At 40.1% G+C, this 17,607-nt stretch overlaps 2 protein-coding genes across 9 annotated transcripts in view; one reads left to right on the forward strand and one right to left on the reverse strand.

Moving 5' to 3' along the window:
* Window positions 1–11,348, forward strand: part of LOC101745413 (5-oxoprolinase) — a 31,935-nt gene extending 20,587 nt beyond the window's left edge. For all 8 annotated transcript variants that reach the window (XM_004922476.5, XM_062674295.1, XM_062674293.1 and 5 more), the window contains 10 exons: window positions 780–877; window positions 1,383–1,493; window positions 2,176–2,309; window positions 2,787–2,898; window positions 3,881–4,012; window positions 5,197–5,289; window positions 5,698–5,833; window positions 7,031–7,138; window positions 8,193–8,290; window positions 9,648–11,348. In XM_004922476.5, the coding sequence (XP_004922533.2) occupies window positions 780–877; window positions 1,383–1,493; window positions 2,176–2,309; window positions 2,787–2,898; window positions 3,881–4,012; window positions 5,197–5,289; window positions 5,698–5,833; window positions 7,031–7,138; window positions 8,193–8,290; window positions 9,648–9,794 (1,169 nt within the window). In that variant the 3' untranslated portion in view covers window positions 9,795–11,348. The remainder of the gene's footprint in view (window positions 1–779; window positions 878–1,382; window positions 1,494–2,175; window positions 2,310–2,786; window positions 2,899–3,880; window positions 4,013–5,196; window positions 5,290–5,697; window positions 5,834–7,030; window positions 7,139–8,192; window positions 8,291–9,647) is intronic.
* Window positions 11,349–11,422: 74 nt separating this feature from the next.
* Window positions 11,423–17,405, reverse strand: LOC101745272 (serine/threonine-protein phosphatase 2A regulatory subunit B'' subunit gamma). The gene is made up of 7 exons (XM_004922475.5): window positions 17,094–17,405; window positions 16,342–16,690; window positions 15,588–15,759; window positions 14,334–14,522; window positions 13,720–13,856; window positions 12,840–13,053; window positions 11,423–12,320 (listed from the first exon to the last, which is right to left on the reverse strand). The coding sequence occupies exons 1-7, from the start codon at window positions 17,239–17,241 to the stop codon at window positions 12,093–12,095; spliced, it is 1,437 nt and encodes a 478-aa protein (XP_004922532.1). The 5' UTR covers window positions 17,242–17,405; the 3' UTR covers window positions 11,423–12,092.
* Between the last annotated feature and the right edge of the window lie 202 nt (window positions 17,406–17,607).

Raw genomic sequence — 17,607 nt, forward strand, 5'->3', positions numbered from 1 at the left:
AAGCTTACATAGTACCAATAGTCATTTCCACCACAGGCGTTGACCCTAAGCAGCCCCACCACAGCCTGATGTTAATTGATCTGAAACCCAACACTTTCATGCAACTACAAAAAGCTGCTATATTAAATACCTGTAGAACTGTTCGTAAGTTTTTAGAAACAGAAGAAAACTCAACGGACATTAAAAATATTGATTCCTTATTATTAACTTGGCTAAGGCGCGTAAATAATAAATACGTACCAGCGAATGCTCAGAAAAAAAAAGTAAAGAACAATAATAATAAAGCCTTTATTCAGACAAAAAAACATTTTTTTTTACATATACAATTATTATTTCATTTTATTAGTTTTTTTAATATGTTTTAAGTAGTGGTAGTGGTAAATTAACTTAATTTCTATGGAAGAATTTTTTTTTAACTAAATTATTATTAGTTTTTGTGTGTTTGTCTATTATAGACACAGGCCTCCTCCAACGGCCTCCATAAGCTTCTATTTTCAGCTGTTCTGGTCTATGTACTTCCCGCAACTGCCTTAATGTCGTCTACCCATTTCCTAAATCGTCTATTGACAAATGATCCGTCATTAATAGTATTGTAAAATCTTAGTATCGTACGCTTCAAACTGGAAAACATGGACGATTTATAGTAATAGCAGGAATAGGCACGGCTGGTGGTACTAATGAAGTCAAAGCGCCCTGCCACCTTCAACACCCCTCATATTACTTCGTTGGTACCGCGGTAAGCGCTCGTAATTCAGCAGTCGATTTGATGACGTCTGCAGAACTGATGAAACCCGGGAACGAGCCCGGCTGTTCCGGGACCAGGAACCTGGCTGACAACCTCTCCGATCTGAAGGCGCAGGTCGCGGCCAATCAAAGGGTGAGTGATTGATGAGCTTCATTACGTGACACGCGTTCATTAGCTTCGTGTGTTTGTGGTTAGCGAAATCTTTGAACGTAATTTTTAACCAATTTCAAGCAGTCAGAATAATTTGAAAATTCGCACACGCATCAAGCATGTACCGATGGCAATGCAGTAATTTTATAATTTCACTCTAATATCCTGATGAGAATTGTTAAAAGATGTAAAATCTTTTTATTTGCATGGCGGCATTGACATTATAGACGTCTATAGACTCCGGTAATATCTTAACATCAGGTGGACCGTTAGTTCGCCCACCCATCTAAACAATAAAAAATATTTCTTGTTTAAAAAAAAACATTTATTACCTTTCACACTCAATAAAATAAAATACAAACAATGGAAAAGAAAAAATCAAAAGGAGGTGGCTCAGCTAATTCTGTTCAAAATCGATAAATCGAACAGCGCTGATTTTCAGTCACCCCCGTTTCTTTTGAATTCAGATTAAGAAAATTAATTTCAGGGCATACAGCTAGTGGGGGAGTTGATAGAGGAATACGGCCTCGAAGTGGTACAGGCTTACATGGAGCACATACAGAAGAACGCCGAGCTGGCCGTGAGGGACATGCTCAAGGTTAGTGCAAGGTTTTCACTGGTGGTAGGACCTCTTGTGAGTCCGCACGGGTAGGTACCACCGCCCTGCCTATTTCTGCCGTGAAGCAGTAATGCGTTTCGGTTTGAAGGGCGGGGCAGCCGTTGTAACTATACTGAGACCTTAGAACTTATATCTCAAGGTGGGTGGCGACTTGAGGGCCGTTCGGATTGTCGATAATCCCATTCTCACGGATCGTTTGGAACCTCTGGGTCTGCGGAGGGACTTCGGTTCTCTTTGTATTTTGTACCGTATGTTCCATGGGGAGTGCTCTGAGGAATTGTTCGAGATGATACCGGCATCTCGTTTTTACCATCGCACCGCCCGCCACCGGAGTAGAGTTCATCCATACTACCTGGAGCCACTGCGGTCATCCACAGTGCGTTTCCAGAGGTCTTTTTTGCGACGTACCATCCGGCTATGGAATGAGTTCCCCTCCACGGTGTTTCCCGAGCGCTATGACAAGTCCTTCTTCAAACGAGGCTTGTGGAGAGTATTAAGCGGTAAGCAGCGGCTTGGCTCTGCCTCTGGCATTGCTGAAGTCCATGGGCGACGGTAACCACTCACCATTAGGTGGGCCGTACGCTCGTCTGCCTACAAAGGCAATTAAAAAAAAGACTAGGAAGGTGGCCACCCCAGTAATTGGTTCGTTGCTTCCGAGCAGGAGATAGCGAGGAGCGCTATTGCGGAGACAGGCTCGGCCGTGCTGTCGGCTGTCGAATACATGGACAACGGCACGCCGATCAGCCTCACCGTGACCCTGGATAAAGACTCCGGGAGCGCCCTGTGTGACTTCACGTGAGTATTCTGTGTTCATAATAGATCTGATGGTTTTGACTGAGTGGTCCATTAAGGCAGAGTCTCAACTTAGCTTTTTTTACTATTGCTTAGATGGGTGGACGAGCTCACAGCCCACCTGGTGTTAAGTGGTTACTGGCGCCTATAGACATCTACGACGTAAATGCGCCACCCACCTTTAGATATAAGTTCTAAGGTTTCAAGTATAGTTACAACGGCTGCCCCACCCTTCAAACCGAAACGCATTACTGCTTCACGGCGGAAATAGGCGGGGTGGTGGTACCTACCCGCGCGGACTCACAAGACGTCCTACCACCAGTAGCTGGGTGGAAGAGCTCACGGCCAATCGGTGGTGTTAGTTGGAGTTCAACAGCCCATCTTAACAAATGAGATTTAAATATTAGTTCTTTAAGTACAACGGCTTTTTTTTTCCGGGCAGGGGACCGAACCTCATAAATTTCTTCGTTTTGCTTCCAGCGGCACAGGAGTTGAGGTGTGGGGCAACCTGAACGCTCCCCGCGCGATCACCCTGTCGGCCCTCATCTATTGTCTGCGTTGCATGGTGGGCCACGACGTCCCCCTCAACCAGGTTCGGTTCTTTTTTTCATTTATACCGATAGCCTTGAGAAGCTATTTCAGCTTCACCCTAGCGTGTAGTTGAGCTCTAGGGGCTCAAACCGGAGAGTTGCTAACACTGGCCCTAGCAAGAGCCGTGCTTCGCAGAGTCTACCACCGGATCGGAAACGCGATCCACTGAGAAGATCCGGCGAGAAACTCAGTGGGCTGTGTCTGAGGGTTAATTGAGTTAATTCACTCGTCGAGCCCTTCGTCGCAAGCGACGGGTTCGACGAGGACGGTAACCGAGGTTTCGGTAGCTATAGACGTTCTGCCAATAACCAGTGATGCCATCCTGTGCGACAGATGGCGTATGAGTCGCGTAAATAACCGTTATATTATATTTTGGGTCACAACGGAGCGCGTTTTTGTACTTTTTAAACTTTTTATTTATTGCTTAGGTGGGTGGACGAGATCACGGCCCACCTAGTGTGAAGTGGTTACAGGAGCCCATAGACGTCTACAACGTAAATGCCGTCACGCATCTTGAGACATGAGTTGTAAAGTCTCAGTTTTAACAGTACAACCGCTGCCCCACCCTTCAAACCGAAACGCGTTACTGCTTCACGGTAGAAATCGGTTAAACTGTATTGAGCTATTTAAATCAAATTATTGAGTTATGTAACTATATTTGAGACCTTAGAACTTATATCTCAAGGTGGGTGGCGCATTTACGTTGTAGATATCTATGGGCTCTAGTAACCACTTAACACCAGGTGGGTTGTGAGCTCGTCCACCCATCTAAGCAATAAAATAAAAATAAAATCGCAACAGCGCTAAACAAGTTTTCACTTCGAAATTTCGGCTTGCCTCTGGCATTGGCCCCTAGCATTGCTGCAGTCCATGGGTGACAGTAACCTGATTTATCATCAGATGGGCCGTATGCTCGTCTGCCTACAAAGGCAATAAAAAAAAAAAATTAGACCAAATCATGAAGAGTTATGTCCCTTGTCCAGGGTTGCCTCACTCCGGTGAGCGTGGTGATACCCCCGGGCTGCATCTTGGACCCGTCGGAGGGGGCGGCCGTGGTGGGCGGCAACGTGCTCACCTCGCAGCGCATCGTCGACGTCGTGCTCAAGGCTTTTCAGGTGATCCTAACTTTTTTTAAGTATGGCAATAAGTCCCTTGTTGCCGGCCTTTTTTGGCGGGAGCGCGAGGAGTAAAGTTGTGTGATTTGTTTTATTTTGTCTATTTAGTGTTTCTTCAGGTTTAAGACATGATCTAAAGGTCTTAGTTACCAGGTCATAAAATCCCAAAAAAAAATAATACCCTTGTTGCCAGTATCACTCAAGGTGGGTGGCGCATTTACGTTGTGGATGTCTATGGGCTCCAGTAACTACTTAACACCAGGTGGGCTGGTCCACCCATCTAAGCAATAAAAAAAAATATAAAAAAAAATGCCAGCGCTGCGGGAACAGACTCTAACTTGGAGAGTGACCGTCTTATCCTTTAAAATGGCTGCTTACCGAACCGTCCACATCAGCTTCCTTCTCGTATCTACGCGGGCAGCAGGTGCAGTGTGAGCACGCGACTTTGCCTTCTTGAACCTTTTTTTTTGAGTTCCGAACAAATTCAACTCCTATCGCCAATTTTCACTGTCGCAATCTATACTAATATATAAATCTACAGTGGTTTTTACGGATGTTCCGTTATAACTACTGAACCGTGTATCCGATTGACTTGAAACTTGGTATCCAGGTAGAAAATACATGTACTTAATGGATAAGCTAATATTTATGTGAGTGTTGGACTCCCTACGCCAGTTGCAGGGGTGTTTATGATGAGAATCTTTGTGGGGGTGAGAAATAATAATGTTAATTTTAAATGCCCAGCGAAGCGGATGGGTACAGCTAGTATATTTTTATTTTACGATATCCAGTTATGTATATGTCGTAGAATGGGCCGATATTTTCGTTATTTCTTGACACACTGGTAGTTTGGTGGGTAGTCGTGCAAAGAGATTGCGAAGCACGAAGCGATATAATAATCCGAGACGTCTTTGCTCTTCCTAAATCATTTATTTATTTATTACAAGGGTTCTCTTTGTAATAAATAAATAACAACCAATTCAACATAGTATAATAATATAACAATAATAGAACCGAAAAGCTATCAAGAATCCAAGTGTGCTACTATTCACGAACTCGCAGCTCATCACCCCTGTCTCGATAGGCACGGAGTTACATGCCCGGGCAAAGGGGGGCCCGACAGATTTGTTACTTTGATTAGTATGCAATGTTAGGGGTTAAAAGTCGTGTCGTGACGTCATCAGGTGTGTGCGGCGTCGCAGGGGTGCATGAACAACCTGACTCTAGGGGAGGCCGACTGGGGGTACTACGAGACCGTGGCGGGTGGCAGCGGAGCTGTGAGTTACTTCTGCTTAATATTTTACTAACTAAGACTATTATTCGTCAAGTGGGCCGTGTGCTCGATTACTTCGGAAGGAAATAGGCAATTTTTTTTCATACCTAAGCTGAGAGCCGGATCGGAAACGCGACCCATTGAGAATATCCGGCGAGAAACACAGTGGGCTGTGTCTGAGGGCAAGGCGTCTCTTGGAATTATATACCCATAGACCCAGCCCACTGAGTTTTTCACCGGATGTTCTCAGTGCGTCGCGTTTCCGATCCGGTGGTGGATTCTGCGAAGTACTGCTCTTGCTAGGGCCAGTGTTAGCAACACACCGGTTTGAGCCCCGAGAGCTCACCTGCACGCTAGGGTGAGCTGAAATAGCCTCTGAAGGTTAAATAGATAACGTTGTCCCCCCCTCTAGGGTCCGGGGTGGGCGGGGCAGGGCGGCGTCCACACGCACATGACCAACACTCGCATCACGGACGTCGAGATCGTGGAGCGTCGGTACCCCATGCTGGTCACCGGGTTCAGCCTCAGAGCCGGCTCGGGTGGTAGAGGTATGCAACTAAAAGTCTATTCGACCGATCTTAGGACTTTTAATGATATTGGCAGTACATCCGTGGCGTTTTGTCTGGTCCAAAAGTGAGATTAAATTACAAAATGACACTTATACTTAAGGAGAGTAGAAGTAAGGAGATGGTGATCTCAGTGTATTAAAAAGTGTCCACTGAAAGTGAGCAAATTAAGATGGCGCCACTGTAGCACGTGGAAAGATTTTAAAAACAACGCCATAAACTACCACTTCACTCTGTCCTAAACTAGCGCTATTTTGGTGAGTCTTCAACATTAACTTACTCTTTCCGGGCGGACACTTTTTCAATTTGTCCCTTAAACACGATGGTGCTCCTTGCCTCTATTTTTCATATTGGTACATCACTTTACTGACATTGACAGCTCGCATGGTGTTGCCAACTTCCGTTCCCGTTTAAATGTGTAGTAACGGTGGTTTATTTGTTTAATTGTTTAATTTCTGTGAAAGTGCATAAATGTGGGAAAATTAAACAAAGCCGCTGAACGTTACTTCTCGGGATCCTCCAAAAGGTCTCAGTATATGACCACTATTTTACTGAGATTATGTTTCATCTCATATCATTTCATTTAATTTCATGTAAGTGAATAATTGTAACGGCGAATTATGAAAGTCTTACTACTTGACGCTGGCTAATGCACAAACCTTGCCGGAGCCAAAAATTAAAGAAGAAGAAATATGGTTATGCGGTGGACTTTTTGGCGGGAACGCGAGGAGTGAAGTTGTGTAATTTGGTTTATTTTGTCTATTTAGTTTTTCTTCAGGTTTAAATGTGTAATAACGGTGGTTTATTAACTGTTAAATATCTGTGAAAGTGCACAAATGTGGGAAAATAAAAACAAAGCCGCTGGACGTAACTTCTCGGGATCCTCCAAAAAGTCTACTGAAAAAATCTCAGTAAATGACCACCATTTTACTGAGATTATATTTGAATCCCATATCATCTCATATCATTTCATTTAATTTCATCCCACTTGATTAATGTCTCAAATTAATCATCTTCATTTCGTTTCATTTTATGCCATGTTTCATATATTAATCAACTTCATTTCATTTCATAGTATCATATTCCATTAAAAAAAGATTAGGCTGTATGGTATAATACTTTTGCCTTTCCATTTGGAAAAATAAAACTTCTACCACTACTGGCTATGCGGTGTGGCAGGGCGCTGGGCGGGCGGCGAGGGCGTGCGGCGCGAGCTGGTGCTACGGCGCGCCGTGCGTCTCTCTGTGCTCAGCGAGCGCCGCGCGCTGCCCCCCTACGGGCTCCGCGGTGAGTGGCCATCAACAAGGCATTCGTGTCAACGAATCCTATATGGCAATAATAGGCAAACACACTGTTGTATTTATAACAACGGGCATATCACTCGGTATCCGCATCGTGTAATTTAATCATTATCCTTTGCTGCAAATAGTTGTTAGGTTTTTAAGTTACTATAGTCGACATATTTGAAACTAAGTCGCCGGGCAATAAAGTTCACTGACAGTAGGAATGTGCACGCAATGACAGTTGCATTCGACAGATCGATCGATCGATTATCGATACTTAGCTACCTGCGCACGCCGGGACGATGCGTCATCGTGAACTTCATTAGCACACCTGATTGGTCGTTACGAGTAAGGGTTGTTGTTTTTCTATAAAATATATAAGATTTTTGTTATGACACTCATTAAATTACTTACGCTTCGTGCGACGAAGGGCTCGACGAGTAAATTAACCCACAGACACAGCCCACTGAGTTTCTCGCCGGATCTTCTCAGTGGGTCGCGTTTCCGATCCGGTGGTAGATTCCGCGAAGCACTGCTCTTGCTAGGGTCAGTGTTAGCAGCACTCTGGTTTGAGCCGCGTGAGCTCACCTACAAACGTTAGGGTGAAGCTGAAATAGCCTCTCAAGGCTCAGCATAGGTAGAAAAAAAAACGCACATCACTATATACCTCTAAGACCTGTAAGTGCGAGTGAGACAGACAGATAAATATGATTTATGACCCGAAGCCTCAGTTCATAATGAGTCGACTAAGTATAGCATAAGTTATTGTAATATTTACTAACAAAATGTATGGTTTTTTGACTGAAATTAAGATCTATAATAATAATAAAAGTATGCGGTGTCAATCTAGGATATAAATTCTCTGTTAGTTCATTATTCATTGACAAACAAACTTTCGCAAACTTTATTAGTAGAATTAAACCCTCGAATCTATGTAAGCAAATCAATGTGCTGAGAGTTAGAACTCTATTTCTTTTTCTGCCACGAGGTAAACTAACGTTTTCTATTTTACAAATGCGCATGGCGATTGTTAAAGCAATTTGGTGGGTGTATTTAAGGCGGCGAGGCTGGGGCCCGTGGACTCAACCTACTAGAGCGAACAGACGGCAGGATCATCAATCTCGGTGGAAAGGCGTCTGTTGACGCTTATCCAGGGGTAAGTCCTTAGAGGAAAATCACGTGGATGGGACCAGCTCGAGCGCCAAGTGATGGCGACGGGACACCGCGTCCTCTCACTGTTTTTATTTATTGCTTAGATGGGTGGAAGAGCTCACGGCTCAACTGATGATAATGGTCACCGAAGCCCATAGACATCTACAACGTAAATTGCCACCCATCTTGAGATATGAGTTCTAAGGTCTCAAGGATAGTTACAACAACTACCCCACCCTTCAAACCGAAAGGCATTACTGCTTCACGGCAGAAACAGGTACCTACACGTGCGGACTTACAAGACGTCTTAGCACCAGTAAATCAAATTTATCTTGTAACAGGGAATGCTGTGTATAAGAGAAATGACCTAGCTTGCTTTGTCCTTTCCCTCTCTCCACGGTCGAGTGGTCCGCGAGACGCTCTGTCTATTTTCTCACTCTCGCTCGTCCTTAACTGTATCTTTTCTCTCTAGCCGTAACGAATCTGTCGCTAGTTAAATTTAACTCTCAACGCGCCTAAAGAAGTTTCACTTCAATTAGCAGAAGTTACCGATTATATAAACGCGTAATTACAGTTTATGAAAATGATCAATACCATCCTCCATGTTAATAGTAGATTAGGTAGTGTAATTGTTTAATGTGATTTCCTTTGTGATTGTGATCTATTGTTACTTCTTTACATTAAAAGTTAGATTGGTTTTCCTTATCGTGGTGTCTTGTCCTATAGTTGTAATGGTTATAGTTGTAATTTGTCCTGATTAGTTGTGCGCGAATGGCTAATGTTACAAGCCAATTTTTGAAGTAAAACTTCTTTAGAATCGTTGATCGTCGAGAGATTTTAAACTCGATGAAACGAAAAAATAAGTCCATAGATACAAAAACACATAAATGTATAGGATTCAGCCGGCGAGAGAATGAGATAGAACACATTATACGCGAAGTTAAAATATCAATTTACAGAGGGCGCTACCTCATACTACAAAAGATGATTTACAATTATTTACTAATGACAAAATTTTACATATACTCAGACATTTAGGATAATTGTATTTTAATTTTTGAAGGTTTCACACACATGTGAATTGCACACATATTTTTTTTTACTTGTTATTTATTGTGTATCTTTTCTTTTTTAGCTTGTAATGTGTATTGTGGGCCTAATAAATAAATAAATCTACCGTATACGAGTTTTCCAGTTTGAAGGAGAAGACGGTCTTTATATGATGCAAGAGATTTAGATTTCATGTCTCAAGCTGGGCAGTGAGCTTCGGTAACCGGTTAAAACCAGCCGCACTGCGAGATTGTCTCCTTGCGTTACATATATTGGTACAAAACTTGGATGCGAACTTTGAAACTTTTCAGGACAAATACATAATGAATTCGCCCGGAGGTGGGGGGTATGGTCCCCCGGCGGAAAGCTCGAGTGACGAACAAACAGACAAACAATACAGCGCGTTTATTGAGCGGGGTAGCGTGTACGAGTATAGGAGTGCTCAGGAATCGGTTTAACGTAGACCACGCGTACTGTCTGGTCGAAATATTACTCTGTATTCCCTTCAAAATATACCCTATCTTATTGGAGGTTGGCAAATGTTGGACCAACATTACGACCATGGAGCATGTTTGGTTAATCCCCCTGTTTATGGTACTCATCTTATCCTACGTTTTGTATCCGTGTTCGAAGGGCCTAGGTATTTTGGTTTCGACATGAAATTACCTAAGGTTCCACTCTTATCGTGTCCGATGTGTATTTCCCGGTTCGCCCAAATTTGCAAGAAATTTGCAAGTCGCATAATAAGCTGTTCTCGTCCAATAACTCAACTCATGTATGTTTGGACATTCTTGTATGTCTCAATCTGGAGACTACACTCAACTCCCCAGGGTCGATTTGGTTCTGGGTGGAGACCCGCAGTAAATCAGACTAAATCCACATTCGGTTCGGATCTTATCCACTGCTTTTTCAGCGATCTTTCAGACTAATTTCTCATTTTTAATTGAGGAATTTATATTGATTTAATACAACTTTACTGTATTTGGAGACAGTGCCTTACAAGTATATTTACATATATATAGACTAGAGTTTTATATTTTCTTCAATAATAACCATTATGCCAATGACGTTAAGGCTCACCTTAACTTTTTCTATTAGAAAATCATCTTTATATCTCATCGATATTATGCTATATCATCAAATCTATATAAAAAAAGAACCTTATGAATATATATGTAAAATAAATTATTCTAAGTTCGATGAATTATTAGTATTCCTGTTAAAGTTTTTCCGACCAGTTCGATAGAGAACCGTCCACAAAGATTTACTTCAAAGTTAGTTGTTTATTTATTATCGGGTTTATTATATTCATTTTTACAATTTCCAAAATCCTCAAGATTTTTTTTTTTTTTTTATTGCTTAGATGGTTGGACGACCTCACAGCCCACCTGTTGTTAAGTGGTTACTGGAGCCCATAGACATCTGCAACGTAAATGCGCCACCCACCTTGAGATATAAGTTGTAAGGTCTCAGTATAGTTACAACAGCTGCCCCAAACCGAAACGCATTACTGCTTCACGGCAGAAATAGGCAGGGCGGTGGTACCTACCCGTGCGGACTCACAAGAGGTCCTACCACCAGTACGACCAGACCAGATCTATAAAATATATATTATATTTTTTAATTGATTTACATAATTAATAGTATCATTGGGATTTCATATTCGCCATAAGAGGGTGCTGCATTTAGATCACTTGTATTCAGGACGTTTGGATTTTTTTTTTATTAAAATGTTAAACTCATTCTTTGCTGCGAGTGAAAATAGCTAAAGTCTGTCTATAATAAGATTATAAGATGGATAAGGACACGGGGGAAAATCTAAAAAAACAAAACCATATTTTTTAAATATGTTAACGTTTATCATTATAAGTACAAATATCTACTATGTTTGACGAATGAAAATATTTTTATTTTTGTTTAATTGTTGAATGTTTATTAAATGCATTTTAATATGTATTTTATAATTATTGAATCATTGTTGACAATTTATATATAAATAAATATTAATCGAATTTGGAGTTTCATTTTGATTTCGTCCCTTGGTAGTTTTGTGTGAAGATTCACAGCAGACAATAAACTTTTACTGAGCATTTAAATAAAAGCTTTATTAGCACCATATACTTTAATTTATCCAAACAAATGAATATCTTAACAAATTAATTGAATATCCAATTACGAAAAGGGCATGTGGTGGTAGCCATCATACAACGCAAGATAATTGACAGATGCCTGAATCTCGCTTACGACATTTTCAAGATAAAGCCTAGTATGCATTCATATATACAAGTTCTGAACAACAACATTCGGACCGTCGGTCTACCGAGCAAATATCACCCGCTCGGTGGAAGATCTTCCCTTTGTCGTAAGCTCCAAAGGCACATGTCGCATATTTTGTAAAATACGTTTTTTCATATTGTACATGCAGTTTTGAGGCTTACCTACACCCATTTTATAAAATAATTCCAGTAATTTTCAATTACTAATTAACACTAAAATATATCTCAAAAGTTAATATTTTAAATTTTACACTGCTTTAGAAAATAATCAGGTTTTTTTCATTTCATGAACATTTTACATTTACAGAGATGTGCCCTTTTCGAAATTGCATATTCAATTGAATACACAGTTTTATATGACAGTTTCATTGTGACCAGTAACTCGTGGTCACCGACAACATCATCCACAATTCTTCAATCACTTTAAGTCTTATTGTAATCCTTATTCCCGAAGACCAGCCTCCCCCCCTCGGTCGAGTGTCAAGTGTTGTGATCGGCGGCTGCCAGAGCCTCCCTGTTCTCGTAAGCCCAGAAGCCGTGCAGCTCCAGCAGTATGGAGACTGCGGTGTGCCCGTGACCACTCCTCACCAGGTCTTGAAGTGTGATCTTGGTCGGGTCTTTAGGTCGGATCATGTCGAATATCTCGTCTTTCACATCATCGAAATTGACCGGCTCGGCTCCGTGGGCTATCATCTGTTTCTGTATCGCCTGTTTATGGATGTAAAATATCAATTTTTTTGAACTTAAGTGTATGAATATTTTTTTTAGTTTGTTAGGCGAGTTAACTGATCAAATGTTTTTTTTATTGCTGAGATCCCGTACACAACTTTGCGACAACATGAAGTCGAATTTTCAATTGTTTTTTTATTTTTTTATTGCTTAGATGGGTGGACGAGCTCACAGCCCACCTGGTGTTAAGTGGTTACTGGAGCCTATAGACATCTACAACGTAAATGCGTCACCCGCCGTGAAATATGAGTTCTAAGGTCTCAGTATAGACAGACAGACAAAAATTGTAAAACAAAAATATTTTGGTGTATGTACCGTATATATATTTATATGCATGTAGTAAAATGCGGTTGTTTCAATATTACAAACAGACACTCCAATTTTATTTATATGTATAGATATCACACGTTAAACCTTTAAAACATTCTCCTGTAAAATTACTAAGTTTTGAAATTATAATGCGAGAAGACGATATATTTGTACTTTAAAATAAGTTACCTTAAAGAAATAATTCAAGGTGAAAGCGTCGAGGTAGCCCACGGAATTGATGTCCAACACTCTGAACAGATAGGCGAGCGCGGCGGGCTGCTTCCGGTTCTCGAGGGCGAGGACCAGGTCCAGGTACGTCTTGTAGTCCATCTCGCCGTCGTACGTGAGGCACTGCTGGAAGACGCGCTGGAGGAAGGCCTGGGTCAGGGTGCCGGAGCCGTAGCTGCGAAGGAATTCAGGATTCAGTAATAGCCGTGAAACCGCCCATTTGGTATTTTCCTACTACCCTACGAAAGTAGTCAGACCTTTATATTTTGATAGCTCGAGTACCTATCATGCAAAAAACTATTAATTCAATTCTGTTGAGGTTTTCTGTACGTATACTTATAGAAGTCATCGTCGCCTAAAGGATAAGACATCCGGTGCATTCGTATGTAGCGATGCAACGTTATTCAAGTACCGCAGGCGGGTACCAATTTTTCTAATAAAATACGTACTTGACAAATGTTCCCGATTCGACTTCCACGGTGAAGGAATAACGTCGTGTAATAAAAATCAAAACCGCAAAATTATAATTTGCGTAATTACTGGTGGTAGGACCTCTTGTGAGTCAGCGCGGGTAGGTAGCACCGCCCTGCCTATTTCTGCCGTGAAGCAGTAATGCGTTTCGGTTTGAAGGGTGGGGCAGCCGTTGTAACTATACTTGAGACCTTAGAACTTTATCTCAAGGTGGGTGGCGCATTTAAGTTGTAGATCTCTATGGGCTCCATTAACCACATAACAACAAGTGGGCTGCGAGCTGGTCCACCCATCTAAGCAATAAAAAAAAACCTTCCCTCTCATGAGCCCTCCAAAAATCTCAGAGCCCATCATCTGCTGCACAACTCACCCGGCCAGTTCGTTTATACTCAGCATCCCGTTGTGGTCTCTGTCCAAGTTCAAGTACTGCCCGTAGACGCGTAGCGCCGAGGCCGCACTGAACCAGTTCTGCTCTTGCAACTCCATCGGTAGGTCTTCTTCGCGGAGCTGGAAACGTAAAAAGGATTTTTGAGAAGGACCTGACAGTTGTCTAGACATGAGTATGTACCAAGTATGTACCATCATCTTTGCTTCATCCGACATAAGGCAATGCATCTCGGTTTGGAAGGTGAGTTAGCCAAACATACAATACAATTGAGACATCGTTCTCATGTCTGAACGTGAGTGGCGGCGTTAACGTGAGAACCTGATCAATGATCACAAAGGGAAGAAGCGTAATAAAAGTTTGGGCGGATAAGTCTGAGCGAAGGGCTCTCTGATAGGCGACGAAGAAACAAAACTATTGGAATTCACAGAATACCAATATAATAATTAAAAATATTCTAACTTTGAAAATTATGTTAAGAATCAGCTGACGTAAGGGGTCAGTGACCACTCACGAGCCAATTAATTTGTTGAAGAAAGAGATCGTCTGAACAGGATGATAAAGAAAAAAAACAATAACTACAAGCATTCCTTTCTTACCTCAAGTAAATCATCTAAGAAAGAACAGGATAGGACGTCGCTGATCCTTACACGTCCGATCCGTAGTGGGTCGAGGAAGAAAAGGAACTTCCTCGCTGCCGTGCATACGTAGAACGAGGTGAATGATGAGTCCAGACCGTCTAGAGCTGCCAGAGACGGGACTAACTCTGCTATGTAACTCTCCAAATCCTAAACGACAAGTAATTAAGTAATAAATAGTATTTGTTAATGATCAAACTATATGAACGAATAAGAATTTAAAAGCTTATTAAAAAAAACATTTGTTAAATACGTTGTAACCATTTACGTAAATTAATTGTGTTATTATAGTATAACCTAGTTTAATGGTTTATAGGCTGTTTGTATAAAGCGAGTTACCTGCAGTCAAACTGCGTAAGCAGTTTTGCGGGGCATGTTTTGAATGTAACTTTTTACGAATAAATATATTACATACATACATACATAAAGCCGTGTGCTTAGTAGAGATATCGCACTAATCAATATGCGGTGACGTCATAAATCGTTAACTGCTTATTTTTTGTTATTCCACAATTACCCTCGTATATAAATATAACAGTTTTTATTAATTTGATCTTTGGTCTAATAATTTGGAACAAATACTTTTATAAAATAATAAGCAAATTTTTATTCAATTCCATAGTATTAGAGGAAGGACTGGTCTGTAAGTGTTTAGTGCTGATCTAAAACAATCTCAGTGATATCGGATTAAAATATATGTTTGAATGTATGACAATGAAATGTATGACATTACAAAGAGCTAAAGAAAAGCAAGATTTACTCCAAAATGTTGAAGTCAGAAATGTACATAATACTACATAAAACTAAATACTAAACAAAAACCAGACCAGTTGTGGTAGCCTGATGCACATAACACCTGATGACATCTATATAACAATATACCTATACTAGTGTGCAAATCCCACATGCTAGTACCACCATTTCAACAGAATTAACAATTTGTAGTAGACGGTGGCGTTGTAGCAGAGATATTGCTGCTGTCCATGATAAACTGTAACCACTCCCGACCAAGTTGGCCGTCTGCCTAAAAATAATTATAAAAAAAGAAACTAATATAATATGTTCAAGAACAAATTCCATATTAACAGTCAGAGTTAACAGGGAATAAAGATGCCTCAATATAGTTATCATTAACAAGTCCACGAAAGAGGTGTTACAATAATTTCTATCTATTTTCTCTATATAGTGTTTTCAATAAATTATATTCATACTAACTTGCTCAGTGAGATAGCCTTGTCCCGTAACATCATAGAGAGATAGTCCGATTCTCGTCTGCTGCAGCCACACTCGTCTCATAACATAGTTGAATAGAGAGACAGCACGAATCCTGCCAACACTGCCTTCGGCTGCTTGCAGACGTCCAAAAACTTCTGCTGTGAAATACGGTCTGAAAATAATTACATTCTGTTGCTGCAGGTTAATCAGTTTTTATAACTGAACTGATAGTAAAAATTTGTAGTAGATTCCAAATCAGATTTCGTTTTTCAAAGTAAGCTTATTATATTCTAGTATATTGGGCACATAATAATCAATTAAAATTTTAAAATTATTTAAAGCCAAGTAATTTTCTTGCTTAATTTTTGCTTCCTTTGTTTATATTTTTTCCTAACTTTATCTATTCGATGACATTGGATTTTTTTACTATCATCGAAAGTGTTTAACATAAGTAGTACTAAAAAGAAATTTCTCATAAATAAATAAAATATTAATAATCTCAGAGAAGATTCCCTTTTAGTTTCTTGTCTGAACAGAGAACTAATGTGTAAATAAGGCACATCTCAGTTTCAAATGGATTGGATGAATTTCAGTTGCAGCAGATTCTTTAAAGAACCTGGTGGAACTACAGCCATTTGATACAGTATTTAGATACTGCTAGTTGGCATTCTCTAGCATTGCAGGCTGTCTAACCTGTGGTCACTATGCCATGACAAACAATTCAAAATTGGGTAATTAAGTTAATCAACACTACCTATATTTAGGTCCAGCTTCTTCTCTGATCTTCTTAAATTGAAAATAGTCTATGATCAACTCATCATTGTTGGAGCTGCTGTAATTCCCGTTGGTCTTCTCTAACAGGGTCCAGAGATGTTTCAACTCAGCATTATCGAGTAGCTCCTTGCTCTTCTTCTGCAGAAATTGTGCTCGAGTTTCTTCTCGTAGTTTCTGTGCTAGGACATCATCATTACGGGGTAATTTGTAGTAAAATTTAGGTATGCTTTTGTAAGATTCATCATTGTCCAATTTGGGTTGATAAAGTTCCTTGAATGTCTCCACTTCAATTGTTTCACTTTCTTGTTTTGTTATGCTCGTTCCAGTATCTGTTAGATAATATAAATTAATATAATATGTATCATCAGCCCACAGACATCCACTACTGGACTGGGTCTCTGTCAAGGTGATGATGACTCTGTGTCCAGCAAATATATTATAATATGGTACAGTAATAAATTATAGTGTCATATGGGTTCTAGTGACTTAACATATGACCTTTTTGTGGTTTATGAAGTTACAAATATGTTATTAAGTTTCATTGAAAAGTTATCCAGAGTAGACATTTTTTAACTGGATTATTTTGTAAATTATAATGATTTTATATATGATGTTATATATGATATGATGTTATATCAATCAATTGTTTAAAAGAAAGTTAAGTAAATAAAATATTTAAAAGAAGATATGTTTTTAAGACATATCCGCTTCAAAGTCGATTACTAGTCTTACCGTCTAGTTTTTTAATGTATTTTTTGAGTCTGTTTTTCAAAATATTATTCAATTTGGTGTCCTGTTCGTTCGGCAGCTTGGCGTCCCCAGAAGCACTAATGTCGGTTCCACTGCCCTTATTTTTCACTTCTTTTTCTTTATCAGACATGATTTAGTTTTGGAAATTAGTGTATTAGTGCTTTTTAAAAAAAAACAATAATTTCATAGTGATTGCGAAAAAACAATCTCACTATATATATTTTTTTTTTGTTAAAATCCCTGACTGAATGTTTACTACCAAATCAAAACACACTGGTGTCACGGTGACATTGACACTAATAAGAATTTGACATTTCTGGGATACGTAAGCATAATATTAAACTTAAATAGCATTTTAGTAGGTACCTACTTACTTTTAAGATATCGAGGTCGTATTTTTACTACAAGAAATAATTAAACTTATGTAGTAAATTAACAGAAGCATGTAAAAACAAAAAACCAGGTAAAGTAAACCTAGACAAACAAAATATACTCA

This window comes from Bombyx mori, chromosome 20 (genome assembly GCF_030269925.1).
Source record: "Bombyx mori chromosome 20, ASM3026992v2".
NCBI classification, from domain to species: Eukaryota; Metazoa; Arthropoda; class Insecta; order Lepidoptera; family Bombycidae; genus Bombyx; species Bombyx mori.